Below are 17,209 nucleotides of genomic sequence, written 5' to 3'. Positions count from 1 at the left end.
TCTAGTATAAGTCGTAAAGAAGTCTAGTCTAGTGTAGCCTTGTTTTGCATAGTGTAGTAAAGAACAGCACCGTGCAGTGTTATGTATGTCGCTTACACACTAAGAGTGTACAAATGGTTTAGGCACTATACTGACAGGTGCAGAAATTGGACTGAACTAATTTAGTTATTTGACATGACGGCAGGGAGAAGAAAATAAGTAAACATACCGAGGTCAAAGTGTGCTAGATTTGATCTTTTAGGATCTTAACCAATTACATCAGAACTTAATATGATGCCAATTCTAGCAGGCAGGTATGTAGGACATTTCTAACAAGTGCGAAAGCCAACTGTGCAACAAAATGTGGGGGTAATTTTAAAACTTTATTTCAATATTCCACACCACAAATCAATTTGTTTACATACAATTATTGAAATACTCCGAACAGCCAATATACTTTTTTCAAATATGTTAAGAGTGTTGTATTTATTTGTTTTATAAACTTTATTTTATTTCATATATCAAATTAGGATTTTCTTGATAACGTCTGCCAGTTTCAATACATTTCATCCATACATGTATACATGTAAGAACAACAAAATGCAGCCATATATTCCAAAATGTACTTCTCCGTTCAGGTACTGTCCTTTTGCTGTAACATGCAATCACCTGGTACAACGGTAGTTACAAATGATAATATTAAGTCAAAACATAATATAAACATATAGTTTCAACACCCTGTTCCTTACGTTAACATGCAAGGGTAGCAAATGATACGTTTATCAATAATTGTAATACACCATAGAAATGAATGTATAAGTTGGATAACACCTAAATAACACATGAGTATATGATATCTCATTTTATTATCTGGCAGCTATTTGATGTTTGATTCTTAAGAGAAAAAACAACAAATTTCTACCCTGTTAACATTACGGTATATTGAATTATAAATTCATTATTGGACACAAGTGAACAAGTATCATAGGAGTTTGTTTTTTTCAGGTCAAGTTTGTCAAAATAAATATGTCAAGTGCCAGTTTCCATGTACAAAGTCGACACTGCAGCCTACATACTTCAAATCATAAGTATAAATTAGACAATGATAAATACAAAAATAAATATGAGCCTTGCTATGGCAAAATGGAGTTAAATGCATCTGCGTAAAAAATGAAGTCCCTGATTAGCCTACGCATTCCGCACAAGCTAATTATTGACAACAATGTCAGCATCAAAAGGACTTTTGTTTACAAGAGATTACCTATAAACAAACAAGAGGCCCATGAGGGCCTGAATCGCTCTACTGGCTGGAAACAATAGGGCTCAAGCCCTTGATAGTATGAACAATCTGAGTAAGTTTTCAATAAACAGACCCAAAATTGGAAATTTATCGCATAAACAAGAAGAAACGTAAAATTTAAACTTCAAATGGCTCCTTTTCAACAATAAGTTGGACACATTTTCTTCACTCTCAATGGGGTTCTGGCCCTTTATGATATAAAACATCTGTTGAAGTTTCAAAAGGAAAGAACTTTATATGTAAACAAACAAGAAATGTGTTTGTCGGAAACACTATCTCCCCTTCTGCGCCGCTTTTAATGTTATTTTTGACCTTTGACCTTGAAGGATGACCTTGACCTTTCACCACTCAAAACGTGCAGCTCCATGAGATACACATGCATGCCAAATATGGAGTTGCTATATACAATATTGCAAAAGTTATGGCAAAATGTAAATGATTTTCATTTTTTTCTCAAATTCAAGGGGAGATAATTCTGGACTCTTATAACTCCGATATTGCTCATTTTCAATAGGGTTTGACTCATCATTCAGATAAAGACACTGTGCAAGTTGGGAAATGATTGAATGAAAACTGTGGACTTTATTGCATAAACAAGCCTTATTTCACAATTTTCTCAAATTCAAGGGGAGATAATTCTGGACTTTTTACTCTGATGTAACCCATTTTCGATAGGGTTTGAGTCCTCATTAATATAAAGACACTGAACAAGTTTGAAAAGAATCGGATGAAAACTGTGGACTTTATCGCGTAAACAAGAAAAAGTCTTACGCACAGACGACGGAAACCACGCCATGACATAAGCTCTTCAGGCCTTCGGCCAGTAGAGCTAAAAACTCCATAAAGTGGAAAGGGAACTGCACAGGCTAATCATGGACAACTATATCTGGACTTTCATGTCTGCATAAACTGGACTTTCTTTAAGAAGAGACTACCTTTAAACAAAATTCCATTAAGTGGAAAGCGAACTGCACAGGCTAATAAGTGGCGGCACTTTACGCACATGAATGAGACCCAGTGTTCACAGACAACGTTTCATATTCATGGTAACACATCAATTTTGTTGGTATAAATATGTTCAGATGTAATCATAAGCTGTTTGTGACTGTCATGTAAACAGGTATGCCCTTCACCTGAAGGACTTTCAGGTATGCCCTTCACCTGAAGGACTTTACATCCTAATGGGACGGGGCAGGTGAGATACTGAATGTTTGTGACTGTCATGTAAACAGGTATGCTCTTCGCCTCAAGGACTTCACATCGTAATGGTACGGGGCAGGTGAGATACTGAATGACACTGAATGTTGAACACACATTGGTGAAATCATGGCTGTGGTCTCTAGAACTCCATTTTCATATCTGAAAAAGGAAAACAGTAAAGTAAAATGTATAACCTCTTTAAAAGAATCCACATGAACATATATATGATATTCAGAGTGAAATGTTGCAACTCAAGGGAGCCATAATTGTACTTAAGTATTTTATGCTTGGATAATAAATACTGAATGATTTGGAATATATTTCAAAAATTGAACGGACATGGCTGAGTGTAACCAGGCTCTTTTTCAAGGCACTGAATACATATCATTCATTCATGCTCCATCATCATGGTAAGATTATTTGAAACTATCATCATAACAAGAGATGTGTTTGTCAGAAACACAACGCCCCCTTCTGCGCCGCTTTGAAGCCATATATTTGACCTTGAAGGAGGACCTTGACCTTTCACCACTCAAAATGTGCAGCTCCATGAGATACACATGCATGCCAAATATCATGTTGCTATCTGAAGCGACATAGAAGTTATGAGCATTTTTCGAAACCTAAACGAAACGGGAAACCTAAACACAAAGTGTGATGGAAGGACAGACGGACAGACAGACGGATGGTCCAATCACTATTTGCCCTCCTTCGAGGGCATAAAAACCCTATATTAACTTCCAACAACAAACTGGATTACCGAGATGAAGCAAGTTATACAGGTCAATGTGACTGAATGCAAAATTGTCCCTCAACAATGGAACAGACAAATGTCAAGTTGATGTAATAGGTTACACACCACTCTGCTCAATGAGCTTCCCTTTCCAGGACTTTTCCAGAGCAACCAGAAACCGCATAAACACGTCAATGCATGGCTTGAGGGATGTGTTGTTGTAATCTGCAACATAGTTGGCATGCATGAATATGTCTATCTGATACTTGAAAGACATATTGTTATAATCTACAAACGTTGTGCTCATTCTTGAAAACTGTTCATGCTCACTGAACTGTTTGAGAGGTTTGCAACATCTGAAGCAGGGCTTTTTACTATCTTCAGTGGCGGTCATTTTAAGGTGGCATCATTTCATACATTCTTTCTGTTTTCCCGTACAATTAATTTAACATCAGGAGCTTTTAAATGCCCTATTTTATATCTCTGTCTAAAATAATACCACTACATGTAGATTATAATATTTCAAAATAAATTTGTACAAAGAGCTCTATCCACAATAAGAGAAACAAACCATAAATTGTCTCGACCTTTCAGTCCAATAAAAACAGTAACATACACAAACTATGAACATTATACTTGGCTTCTATCAGTACAAAACCTTAATTACAGAAGCACATGCTGATATCTCTATACAAATGCACATTTTGCGGTTTGTAGTTTAGAAAATCAAAATAAATTTTAGACCTTTCTAAATAGATTTTACATTTTAAAGGCTTCATTTCCAAACCTTAGATACTGATAAGCAGCAAACAGCAAAAAACCTGAACAGCCTGCGAGTAACTCGCAGGCTGTTCTGGTTTTATGCTGATTGCATATGGCCATTTTCACTTTGCCTCTGAGAAGGGAAAGGGTTAACACATGAACTTGTGGTGTTCGTGTACACCCACCTCTGGCTTTCTTGACCTCCTCACCGCCCACATTAGATTTATTGAGCTCTTCCACAATAGCACTGAAATACAACATTGATAATGTAAGTGGATTGGTTTTACTCTTTCAGTGCTGGAACCGAATTTTGAAGGCCTTTGCAAACAGTTTGGATTCAGATGAGACACCACAGAACGTGGCGTCTCATCAGGATCCAAACTGTTTGCTATTCTGATAGTATTCTTTGAAAAATAAAATCGAAGAAAATGCTTATTTTAGAAATTCAGCAGACGACATTCTAGCAGACGACAAATTTCCTAGCATGCAAAGGGTTAAAAACACTAGTAACCGGTTCAAACAGCCACAACTGTGCTGCAAGTTGAATAAATTAATTCTTATTGGCTGAACAAGTTTACTGTCATGTAGCAACCAACTTGTCCTTTTATTCATAAGTAGTAACCTAACCTACATTTTTTATCAACCAAAGTTCTTAATTTCTCTTAAAAACAATATTCATAAACAGTCAGAATTTTGTTGCGCAACTTGAATCAATGGATTCTGTCATTACAAGTTTCTACAACACTTCGTGACAATATTTTGTATAAAATTCAATATAGCTTCAATCGTTAATCGGTTACATACCCCCCCCCCCCCCCCCCCCCTGCTGAACCTACATACATACATTTCTCACAACCTTAGTTTTAACATTTCCCTTTTAGTGATAAGTAGAAGCCAAATATCTGCTATACCCCCTCCCTGCTGTACCAACCTTTGAAGCCCCCCCCCCCCCTACCACACAAATGTCGTTGAAATCTTAAAGTTTGTGACAGACGGACAGACGGAAAACACTATAACTTTTTCCCTCCGCCTTTGGCGCAGGACAATAATTATTTATCATAGCCAATAAATTCAATGTAACCAGACCTTATGATGGGAATTTGTCCACTTGTGCTTTACTTATTTTTAGCACACATTTTTATTGTATCACTCGACATGATCAGTTGTAGTCAATAACAAAATGATTAAAAACTCATAAAGTTATAATGTATGAAAAGTAATTCAATGCAATAACAAAGCAAAAAATACATAAGAGGATATAATGTTCCTGTTTTTAACCAGTGTTATTATTAATGTTCACTGTATGTTACTTAAAACATGTGGATTTGTGCGAATCGTCTTTAGAAAATGCGCCATCAACAGTGAAGGTGTCACTTATTTAAAAAAAAATGGTCGCAGTGGTGTGATGTATATGGTGTCCTCCTAGCAACAGGGGGTCACGGGTTTGATCCCCACTATGGGAGCATTCTTTAGATCTCCCTCAAAGACACAAAATACTGGTTCTAGGCCCAGGAAACAGGCTTGAGAGCGTTTTAAGTAGTAAATACTTAAAATGCAATAGAGCTTAAATAAAACGTTTTAATCTATTGTTAAACTGCAACATAACTGTCAAACATAACATAAGTTTTAAAAGACCTGAACAATGTTTGCTGCTTCGATTGTATTTACAAAATTACTAAAACAACTCAAACCTTAAACAAGATGGCCTGAAAGGCCTAAAGTCGCTCACCTGAGATAACAAGATATTATTGGGACAAATGTTCTGACCAAGTTTTATGAAGATCGGATGATAAATGTGGCCTCTAGAGTGTTAACAAGGTTTTACTATAGCCATATAAGGAAACAAGATGCGTTTGTGAAACACAATGTCCCCCTATATGATGTTTGACTTTGAAGGATGACCTTGACCTTGTGAAGGATGACCTTGACCTTGACCTTTCACCACTCAAAATGTGCAGCTCCATAAGATACACATGCATGCCAAATATCAAGTTGCTATATTCAATATTGCAAAAGTATTCATAAAATAAGCGATTTTGGGCCAAATATATTTGACCTCTGACCTTGAAGGATGACCTTGACCTTTCACCACTCAAAATGTGCAGCTCCATGAGATGCACATGCATGCCAAATATCAAGTTGCTATCTTCAATATTGCAAAAGTATTTATAAAATAAGCGATTTGGGCCACATATATTTGACCTCTGACCTTGAAGGATGACCTTGACCTTTCACCACTCAAAATGTGCAGCTCCATGAGATACACATGCATGCCAAATATGAAGTTGCTATCTTCAATATAGCAAAAGTTATTGCAAAATGTTAAAGTTGGCGCAAACAGACAGACCAACAGACAGACCAACAGACAGACCAACAGACCTACTATAGTGGGGGACATAAAAAGCCTCGACCCTGGCAGCCATGTTTTTCAACCAACCGGCATCTTTTTTTAACTTGTCCAATATATAATCGGGATGAATCTTCTGACCAATATTCATGAAGATCGGAAAATAAATGTGACCTCTAAAGTGTAAACAAGGTTTTACTATAGCCATATAAGGAAAAATGCCCCACCCTGTGGTGGCCATGTTTTTCAACCAACCGGCATCATTTTTGAACTCGTCCAAGTTATTATTGGGATGAATCTTCTGACCCAATTTCATAAAGATGGTACTATAAATGTGGCCTCTAGAGTGTTAACAACATTTTACTATAGCCATATAAGGACAAATGCCCCGCCCCTGGTGGCCATGTTTTCAAAGCAACCAAAACCATTTACGAACTCATCCGAGATATCATTGGGACAAATCTTCTGACCAAGTTTCATGATGATCGGAAAATAAATGTGACCTCTAGAGTGTTAACAAGGTTTTACTGCAGCCATACATGTATAAGGAAAAATGCCCCGCCCCCGTGGTAGCCATGTTTTTCAACCAACTGGCATCATTTTTGAACTCGTCCAAGATATGATTGGGATGAATCGGACAGAGTTTCATGAAGATCTTACTATAAATGTGGCCTCTAGAGTGTTAACAAGATTTTATTATAGCCATATAAGAAAAAATGCCCCGCCCCTTGGCAGCCATGTTTTTCAACCAAACGTAACCATTTTCGAACTCATCCAAGATATCAATAAGACAAATCTTCTGACCATATTTAATGAAGATTGGCCAATAAATGTGGCCTCTAGAGTGTTAAAAAGGTTTTACAAAAGCCATTATTATATAGCCTTATAAGGGAAAATGCCCCTTCCCCTGGTGGCCTTTTTTTTAAAGAAACCAAAACCATTTTCGAACCCATCCAAGATATCATTGCGACAAATCTTCTGACCAAGTTTAATGAAGATCAGAAAATAAATGTGGCCTCTAGAGTGTTAACAAGGTTTTACTATAGCCATATAAAGAAAAATGCCCCCCCCTCTGGCAGCCATGTTTTTCAACCAGTCGTCATCATTTTCGAACTCTTTCAAGATATTATTGGGATGGTTCTTCTGACCAAGTTTCATGAAGATTGGGCAATAAATGTGGCCTCTAAAGTGTAAACAAGATTTTACTATAGCCATATAAGGAAAAATGCCCCGCCCCTTGGCAGCCATGTTTTCAAGCAAAGGTTACCATATTTTAACTCATCCAAGACAACATTGGGACAAATCTTCTAAGCAAGTTTCATGAAGATCTGAAATAAATGTGGCCTCTAGTGTTAAAAAGGTTTTACTATAGCCATATAAGGAAAAAATGCCCCGCCCCCTGGCGGCCATGTTTTTCAACCAACCTGCATCATTTTCAAACTTGTCCAAGATATAATTTGGATGAATCTTCTGACCAAGTTTCATGAAGATAAGGCAATAAATGTGGCCTCTAGAGTGTTAACAAGATTTTACTATAGCCATATAGTATAGGAAAAATGCCCCACCCCTTGGCAGCCATGTTTTTCAAGCAAATGTATCCATCTTCGAACTCATCCAAAGATATTATTGAGACCAACCTTTTGACTAAATTTCATGAAGATTGGACAATGAATGTGGCCTCTAGAGAGTTAACAAGGCAAATGTTGACGCCGCACAACGGACGACGGACAAAAGGCGATCACAAAAGCTCTACATGAGCATGTTGTGCTCAGGTGAGCTTAAAAACTAATCTGTGAATATAATATGAATATCAAACAAGAATTCCCATGGCATAACAAATTTGTCCCCAGTCTAAGTATGCCCCCCACCCCAGTCAATTAAAAACCTCACAACATTATTATATACATTTAAGCAATAATATCAATGAAATAATATATGTATAAGCGTTGAGTTGGAAATAAAATGATGTGCTTACAAGTTGACAAGATCTCACCTGACTGTTGGAACTTGGAAAGGGTCGAAGCTGTCAATGTTCTCTGGGTCGATAGGCACACACACTCTGCCTGTGAAAGGGATGAAAAATGGGTCAATAAGCACACACACACTGCCTGTGAAAGGGATCCAGTATGGGTCAATAGGCACACACACTTTGTCTGTGAAAGAGATCAGATATGGGTCAATAGGCACACACACTATGTCTGTGAAAGTTATCAAGTATGGGTCAATAGGCACACAGACTCTGCCTGAGAAAGGGATCAATTATGGGTCAATAGGCATACACACTCTGCTTGTGAAAGGGATCAAATATAGGTCAATAGGCACACATACTCTGACTGTGAAAGGGATAAAATATGGGTCAATAGGCACACACACCCTGACTGTGAAAGGGATCAAATATGGGTCAATAGGCACACACACTCTGTCTGTGAAAGGGATAAGTATGGGTCAATAGGCACACACACTCTGACTGTGAAAGGGATCAAGTATGGGTCAATAAGCACACACACTCTGCCTGTGAAAGGGATCAAGTATGGGCCAATAGGCACACAGACTCTGCCTGCGAAAGGGATCAAGTATGGGTCAATAGGCACACACACTATTTCTGTGAAATGGATCAAATATGGGTCAATAGGCACACACACTCTGTCTGTGGAAGTTATTAAGTATGGGTCAATAGGCACACACACTCTGCCTGTGAAAGTGATCAAGATGGTCAATAAGCACACACACACTGCCTGTGAAAGGGATCCAGTATGGGTCAATAGGCACACACACTCTGTCTGTGAAAGAGATCAGATATGTGTCAATAGGCACACACACTATGCATGTGAAAGGAATCAGGTATGGGTCAATAGGCATACACACCCTGCCTGTGAAAGGGATCAAGTATGGGTCAATAGGCACACGCACTCTGCATGTGAAAGGGATCAAGTACGGGTCAATAGGCACACACACTCTGCCTGTGAAAGGGATCAAGTACGGGTCAGTAGGCTCACGCACTGTGCCTGTGAAAGGGATCAAGTTTAGGTCAATAGGCACACACACTCTGCCTGTGAAAGGGATCTAGTATGGGTCTATAGACACACACACTATGCCTCTTAAAGGGATCAAGTATGGGTCAATAGGCACACACACTCTGTCTGTGAAAGGGATCAAGCATTGTCCGAAACATTTATTTTTTAGGTAGCCCACTGGGCTACCAGTAAAAATATTTGGTAGCCCATCAAATTTACCTACAAAATGATAACAGGCAAGTTTTCATCTTTATTTTATTTATTCATTTACATACACATAATACAACAAGAAGTCTGATGTGACATGCAGTAGACATAACACATCACTTATCCACAGTACCACAGACACAATAATTTCATTCAGTCCAATATCATATAGTCTTATTATACTGCACTCAGTGTTGTATATTGTGTATTTGGTACATGAATGTTGATACTAATGTGAAGGCGATATCACAAGATACACAAACTTCTATTCTACAATTTTATTAAACATATTTACATGTAGCATATAAGCGTCTCTACAGTTGTGTTGCTAGATAGCTTGTTAGCAGGCCTTATCGCCGGAGCGGGCTTTAGTGGGAACCCTTAACACATGGTTTATCACAGGGTTGTTATCATGTTCTGATAATACAACACTCAGTTCACAGTTATAGTTTTAGTATACAGTCAATATCATTTCTAGTCAGCTGACAATATCTTGTGGCCTGCGAGGTGGCGTGTCCCAGGTCCACAGTCCATCCTATTGTAATTCAATCTATTTACACCAGTATCCTAGAGTTTATATAGTTTAAACACATGTGCACATTAATCCAAATTAAATAGATCATAAATCCAATCACTTAATATAATTCCAGTCACATATCGCATTTCACCTTCAAAACTAATTTAATACATTATAATAAAAGATACAAAATCAGTGCATCTTATATACAACTGGATCAAATAATTAAAACACTATTAGCCTGAATTGAAATCAAACCTACCTTAATTATCAACAGTCGCTCCTTTAATCCAATCATTAATCGACAATGCAAACTAATTAGCAGGTGTAAACCGCGTTCACACCAGTGCAATTAATATTCATTTTCGGTTTCGTTACCATTTTGAAGAATAGGTTATTGTTTTGATTTCTTTAATGTTCCGCCTCCTTGGATATTTAACGACATCAAAAACTTCGCTATTACTCATTGTTGTTGTTTACAGAGAATTCCAAATTGCAAAATGACGTTGCATCACCTGCGCAAACTATCCAATCAGCTCTCATTATATTATTAGCAGACGACAAATGTTGATTCTGATTGGATGATTAAAATACACTGTTGCTGTTTACAATCGACATTACCGCAAGTGATTGATGACTGATTAGATAATTGATTGCACTTTGTTATCGGATTATAAGCAATACACAGTGTACAAACACAAGGTCGGCATGTTTATTCTACGTATGTCTAACAATAAACAGGGCTAATATAGATTTATAGTAGCCCAGAGGGCGTGAGCTGAACAATTTCAGTAGCCCGATGAAAAAATTTGGTAGCCCCCGGGCTCCGGGCAATGGATTTGTCGGACACTGGATCAAATATGGGTCAATAGGCACACACACTCTGCCTGAGAAAGAGATCAAGTATGGGTTAATAGGCAAACGCACTCGGCATGTGAAAGGGATCAAGTAAGGGTCAATAGGCTCACGCACTGTGCCTGTGAAAGAGATCAAGTTCAGGTCGATAGGCACATTCACTCCGCCTGTGTCGACTGCCCATGCTTATCAGGGACAACACCTTACACACACGCTTTAAACCCACTTTTTCAAGAGTGAGGCTAAAATATATTAAACAAGAGACCAATGCAAGATTATTCTGACCTTTTTTGGGGTGTATACACAAAATAGAGATAATTAACTGACCAGTTTTTTAGTGTATACTGAAAATTACGATATTTCTTGACCTGTGTTTGGGGTGTATACAGAAAATTGAGATAACTGACCAGTTTTTGAGGCGTATACAGAATATTGAGATAACTCCCGACCTGTTTAAAGGTGTATACAGAAAATTGAGGTAACCCTGACATATTTTTGTGGTGTATACAGAAAATTAAGATATTTCTTGACCTGTGTTTGGGGTGTATACAGAAAATTGAGATAACCCTGACATGTTTTTGTGGTGTATACAGAAAATTAAGATATTTCTTGACCTATGTTTGGGGTGTATACAGAAAATTGAGATAACCCTGACATGTTTTTTGGGGTGACAGAAAAATGAGATTACTCTGATCTGTTTAAGAGTATCAACAGAAAATGGAGATAACTCTTACAAGTTTTTGGGGTGAATACAGAAAATTGAGATATTTCTTAACCTGTTTTGGGGGTGTATACAGAAAATTGAGATGACTCTGACCTGTTTTTTGGGTGTTTACAGAAATTCAGATAACTGAGCTATTTTGGGGTGTATACAGAAAATAAAGATAACTCTGACTTGTTTTTGTGGTGTAAAGAGCACATCGAGATAACTCAGACATGTTTTTAGGGTGTACACAGAAAATTGAGATAACACTGATCTGTTTCGGGGTGTGTACAGAAAATTGAGAAAACTGTGACCTGTTTTAAAATGTATTCAGAAAATTGAGATAACCCTGACCTGTTTTTGGGGTGTATACATAAAAATTGAGATAACTCTGACATATTTTTGTGGTGTATACAAAAAATTGAGATAACTATGACCTGTTTTGAGGTGTATACAACAAAGTGAGATAACTCTGACCTGTTTTGAGTTGTATACAACAAAGTGAGATAACTCTGACCTGTTTTGGGGTTCATACAGAAAAGAGCAATTACTCTTACCAGTTTTGAGGTGTAAACAGAAGGGAGATACTTCTGACCTGTTTAGGGGTGTATACAGAAAGAGGATAACTCTTACCTGGTTTTGGGTGTCTACAGAGGCAAGATAACTCTGACCTGTTTAGGGGTGTATACAGACTTTTGAGGTGGTCATAGACAAAAGGGAAATTACTCCGACCTGTTTTGGGGTAAAACAGAAGGGATTCTTTAAGAAGTTATCGTAAACCAAAGGGAAATAACTCAGACCAGAAGTGGGATGTATACATAATGGCGATAACTCTTACCTGTTTTGGTGTGGATACAGAAGGGACTTTTTAGGTGGTCATAGGCCAAGCAAAGGGAATTAACTCTGAACTGTTTTGGGTGCAAACAGAAGGGTCTTTTGTGGTGATCGTCACCCAAAGGGAAATCATTCAGTCCAGAAGTGGAATTTATTCAGAAGGGAGGTTACTCTTACCTGTTTTGGGATGTACTGTGAAACCATTTTTTTTCGTCAGCACGAAATTTCGTCCTTTTAAAAAAAAAGACTATTTCGTCAGCACTTAAATTCGTCAAATTCTGGTTTTGAAAAAAAAAGCGTCCGATTTGTTTGTAATGTTTGTAATACATGTAATACGCGGTTGCGAAAAAATCGTGCTGGGGAAAGAGGGGTGACACTTGGTAGTCACTTGCAGAAGGTGGGCCTTGTTTGGCATATGCCAATTAACAAGTCTGTTAATTCAGGTGATAGTAACTGTCCCTTATTATTTTATGTCATTGACACATTCTTTGTTATGATTAGCGGATAAGTAGGACTGAATAACCGTTTAAGAGTGTTTTAAACAACAAAGCCAATTGCCAATTAGTCTTTTTCCATTACAATGACGGTCAAACTGAAAACAATCTTACCTTTATCGGTGCCAATAAGAGAAGGTGCGAACACTATTATATGCTGTTGTTTGTTTCGTGTTCCCTAAATAAAATCCCATTTTTACAAATAAAACAAAATTAACACTTGTGCATTTTTCATGAGTATGGGATTAAGTCTGAATGACCTTAGTTTCATTAAAATTTGGTCAATGCAGTTATCAAACTTGTTCTATTATACGAAAGAGGATCTAGTTTGTTAAGTGTTTTTTTTTTCTGAATGGAACTCTGCATTTATTGATAAACAACAGTATTAAATCTATAAAAAAAAATGTTTTTGTTATAAAATAAACAAAGGTACGGGTTTTTATGTATATGTACAAAAATAGTAGATGCAGTTAAAACCAAACAACCAAACACAAATCAATATGCTCTTTATTAATTTGTAATAAAAGCGCAGAATATATTTCAGTCAGGTGTTGATCACACATCGTCATATTTTAATTGCGTTTAATAGTATTGTCTTTTTAATCCGTATTCGCCGCGTGTTGGCTGTATAATCTGCAACACCCCTGAAAAACACAATACACACAATGAGTAATAAAGTTGTTAACAATTAGCGCTAATCAACACTATTATAACTAAACCAAGTCGACGCATTCGATACAGCCTTATTGCATTCGCGTTTTACAGGAAATGTCAGTCGTCAGTACACTGTATAATGTACACCCCTTTGTGTCAAAACCAGATTAAACTTGAGTGTGAATAGTCGACTGTTTCATGTTCTTTGTATCAATACCATCCGGGTATCTGTACTATAAGTATACCAGTCTACAAACAAGGTGCGCGCTTCCGCATATGGGTATTCGGACGTTCAAAAAATTGACCTACGGTTTAGCGTTCACGCCGTCGAACGCATTTAGCAATATTACTCGTTTTTTTTTCACTATTTCTTTACTTGCAAAAAATACTAGTGGCTTATAACTTACCTTGCAATCTTTTTTAACTCGCATTTTGCAGTGTGCGAGTGTTAATTTCGAGCCCTGTGTGAATGCGTGGATTACGCTGGATTTAAATGCCTCATACCTACGGTAATTCAGTCTTATTTGTTTCAAATATGGGACATGATTGTTCGTTAGGATCTTGAATTGACTAGTCGCCAACTCCGCCCACATTTTGTCGATCAGCCAATCAGATATCGATTTTTCACACACCCCTCAGCAACGCTTATCTGGCCGCCATTTTGTCCGACAAACAAAGCGTGTCGTTCATATGGAATGGACGTAATTTTTAAGAGTTTACACAGATTTTATATCACATGCATGATCATAACTGTTCGATCATTATTCAAAATTGTAGGTGCTATACATACTTTATAAAAGGTTATTATTTTATCTTTATTTATTGAACATATGAACGAGTAATGAGAAATCAAACACAATAAATCGTGTGTTCTATAAAAACGTGTTATACCGTTTGATGCACAATATTATTAAGCAGTTTGGGCAACATAATAATTGCCACACGTGCTAATTAATCTCAGCATAATTGTCGATGATTAATAAATGACAGTATGTTGCGTGGATCTCAGAATGAAGGAACATTAAGGCATTGTTAGGTACTGTACACAAGAAAAGAAAACTATTTAATTACTTAAATGATTTCCAATTATATATTTATTTTCAGTGGATCATAAACAAGGGAAATCATTATAAATTGTTAACTTAAATATTGTTTTAACTAAAGTAAAAACAACAAAAAGGTGATTTCAACGCGACTTAGCCAGCTTAAAGCGACTTCAAGTGTAAAATGTACGGCTTATAATGCAATTACAACATTTATAATACAACATATATTGATACGGGGAGAAATATGAAAATTGCAATTAACATATAAGGGCCATCTTGTTATAAATAAAGACATGCATAATATGCTAAATGTATTCAATTGGAATGTTCATGAACAGCACCGTGATACCAACATTTCATTTTTCGATAGTGAAATGTAACAGGTTCGCATTAAAAATAAATGAAATAAAATGCATATTAGACTATCTGTTAATGAAACCACGAAATTAGGCCTGTATTAAATTATGGTTACAATCAAAATTTAATTTATATCTAAATAAAAAAATTGGTGTCTTTTTAAAAATAACACAATAAAACAAAGATCTAAACATTTGTAATAAACAAAAACCCCATCATAATATGGATGTGTCATTTGCATTTAATAAAAAATATTTTCAAAATTATATATGAATAGCCACCGGATTCACTGTCAGACGATTTAATACAAGTTCAAAATCAATATAAAATGAATGCTCATTTTTACAACGGATTTTCATCAACTTCCTATATTATGTATAAGAAACGTTTCTGATAGTCAGTCTGCCGTTAACTCATTTATTTTGATTACGCCATTTTTCTCTAAAGCATTTATGATTGTATGAAAGTTTTACAAAGCAGTTTAGTTTACTGTGCGGCTTTAAATAATTTATATTATAGAAAAGAGCATGATACCTCGTTACAAATATAGTATTTCGCTCACGTAATCCGCTATAATTGCGATCTGCTTGTCGGAGTTTTCTTATCACTAGACCACGTGACTATGTGGGCGGAGCGATCGATAATTTGGCGACTGGTCAATTCGTCCATCGGTCGAAGGACGAAAAAGACGAAAATTAATGTCTGACGAAAAATAATGGTTTCACAGTATACAGAGGGAGATAACTCTGACCTGTTTTGTGATGTATACAAAAGGGAGATCATTCTGACCTGTTTTGGGGTGTATACAGAAGGGACTCTTGAGCAGGTGGTTCACTCCCTTGCTGACATTGACATCCAGGCGAGGGTAGCAGTACTGCAACATAACCTCGTCCTCCAGATTTGGAGACTTTTTGGCCCCGCTCTGCAGATAGGACAGGGTGATAGCATTAAAGCTTTAATTTTTGCTGAACTGGGCCTAATTCATGTTCAGTTCTTACAGGCTAATCAGGGATGATACCTTTTGCTTTTAAGAAGTATTTTGTTCACATGAAGCTTTTTCTAAATGAAAATCTAGTTTAGACTTGACGTGTTGTCCCATATAAGCCTGTCCAGACAGTAAAAGGGGATAGCATTTAAGATTCCATGCCAATATTCAATTAAGCCTTGCTCCTGGAAAAAGGGTCTTAATGCTCAACCCTTAGGTGTCGTCCCAGATTAGACTGTGTCTACGGTAAAGGCTACTTTGGGATGACACCTTCTGCCTCACCTTGATTTTTTTTACAAAGATGAAAATTCCTATAAACGAAAAATACTATGAAAGCAGAAGTATAATCACTGACTAGCCTTTTCAGACTTTATGAATGTAGGTATATAATATATTGAAGTGAGTATTTTAAATATGAAAGGAACATTTATGTTAACAGCAAATATGACAGCTTCACAAACACAATGACAGTCTTAAAATTGTATTGCAACTAAAAAGGTGATTAAATGAGACAAAAACTTTAGCTGTTACAGAAATATAGTTCAAGGGCTTTTGTTTATTCAATAGCTACGACTGAATATAGGCAATATGTCCACAGACCCCAAAATTTACATTCTTCCAAAATAAAACTCATTCCTAGAGATGTAATTCCAATATCAATTACATTGTGTGATGAAAATGCCCAAATTTCAAGTGCAATTGTATGGAGTGTGGAGAAGTGCAGTTTTGAAAGCTGAAGCCCCCTCCTCAGAGCCATATTATGACAAATTATACTGCATGTTTACATGTGATACTTATCAATATTTCAGTCACATGATCAACCGGTTGTGAAATATTAAAATGGAGGCTGTTTTGAAGTCAAATTTTACGTTTTTCTTTATTATAAAATGTTTTTCCACTAGTTTGGCATAAAAAATCCATCGCCTGTTAAACGTGATTGCAGGTAAAATGATTAGCAAACTGTAAAAAATTGTGAAAATATTAGTTGCTAACTTCTTAAAATTGTGAAAATTAGAGTAAAAAGCTTTTCAAAATTTCGAAAAATGGCCATTCTTTAAGAAGGAAAAAAAGCCCTGTAGGGTCAATGCTTTTAAACTGTGTCACCTTCTGCCTGCGATCCTCACACATTTTCTCAAATAAGAGCCAGCGTTTATGTGTTGTGTTTATTGTACTCTCAAACTCCCTCTCCAGTGTTTCAGCAAGCTGTACAGAAGGGGTTAAA

General features: G+C 36.7%; 1 protein-coding gene across 3 annotated transcripts in view; it reads right to left on the bottom strand.

The window, feature by feature from the left end:
- Positions 1–349: 349 nt before the first annotated feature.
- Positions 350–17,209, bottom strand: part of LOC127863582 (DNA primase small subunit-like) — a 39,617-nt gene continuing 22,757 nt past the window's right edge. The window contains exons 8-14 of one of the 3 annotated variants that reach the window (XR_008041103.1): positions 17,092–17,192; positions 15,792–15,924; positions 8,315–8,384; positions 4,160–4,221; positions 3,339–3,437; positions 2,512–2,638; positions 350–2,399 (exon numbers count right to left, since the gene is read on the bottom strand). Coding sequence is in view for 2 of the 3 variants with exons in the window: in XM_052403146.1 (XP_052259106.1) it covers positions 2,619–2,638; positions 3,339–3,437; positions 4,160–4,221; positions 8,315–8,384; positions 15,792–15,924; positions 17,092–17,192 (485 nt within the window). In the remaining variant the exon portion in view is untranslated. Of the gene's footprint in view, positions 2,639–3,338; positions 3,438–4,159; positions 4,222–8,314; positions 8,385–8,696; positions 8,834–15,791; positions 15,925–17,091; positions 17,193–17,209 lie in introns of those variants that run through there. The other 2 variants (XM_052403146.1, XM_052403147.1) reach the window with 2 other exon arrangements.

Source organism: Dreissena polymorpha, unplaced genomic scaffold (genome assembly GCF_020536995.1).
Source record: "Dreissena polymorpha isolate Duluth1 unplaced genomic scaffold, UMN_Dpol_1.0 chrUn017, whole genome shotgun sequence".
Lineage (NCBI taxonomy): Eukaryota > Metazoa > Mollusca > Bivalvia > Myida > Dreissenidae > Dreissena > Dreissena polymorpha.
This window is presented reverse-complemented; position numbering and strand designations above follow the sequence as displayed.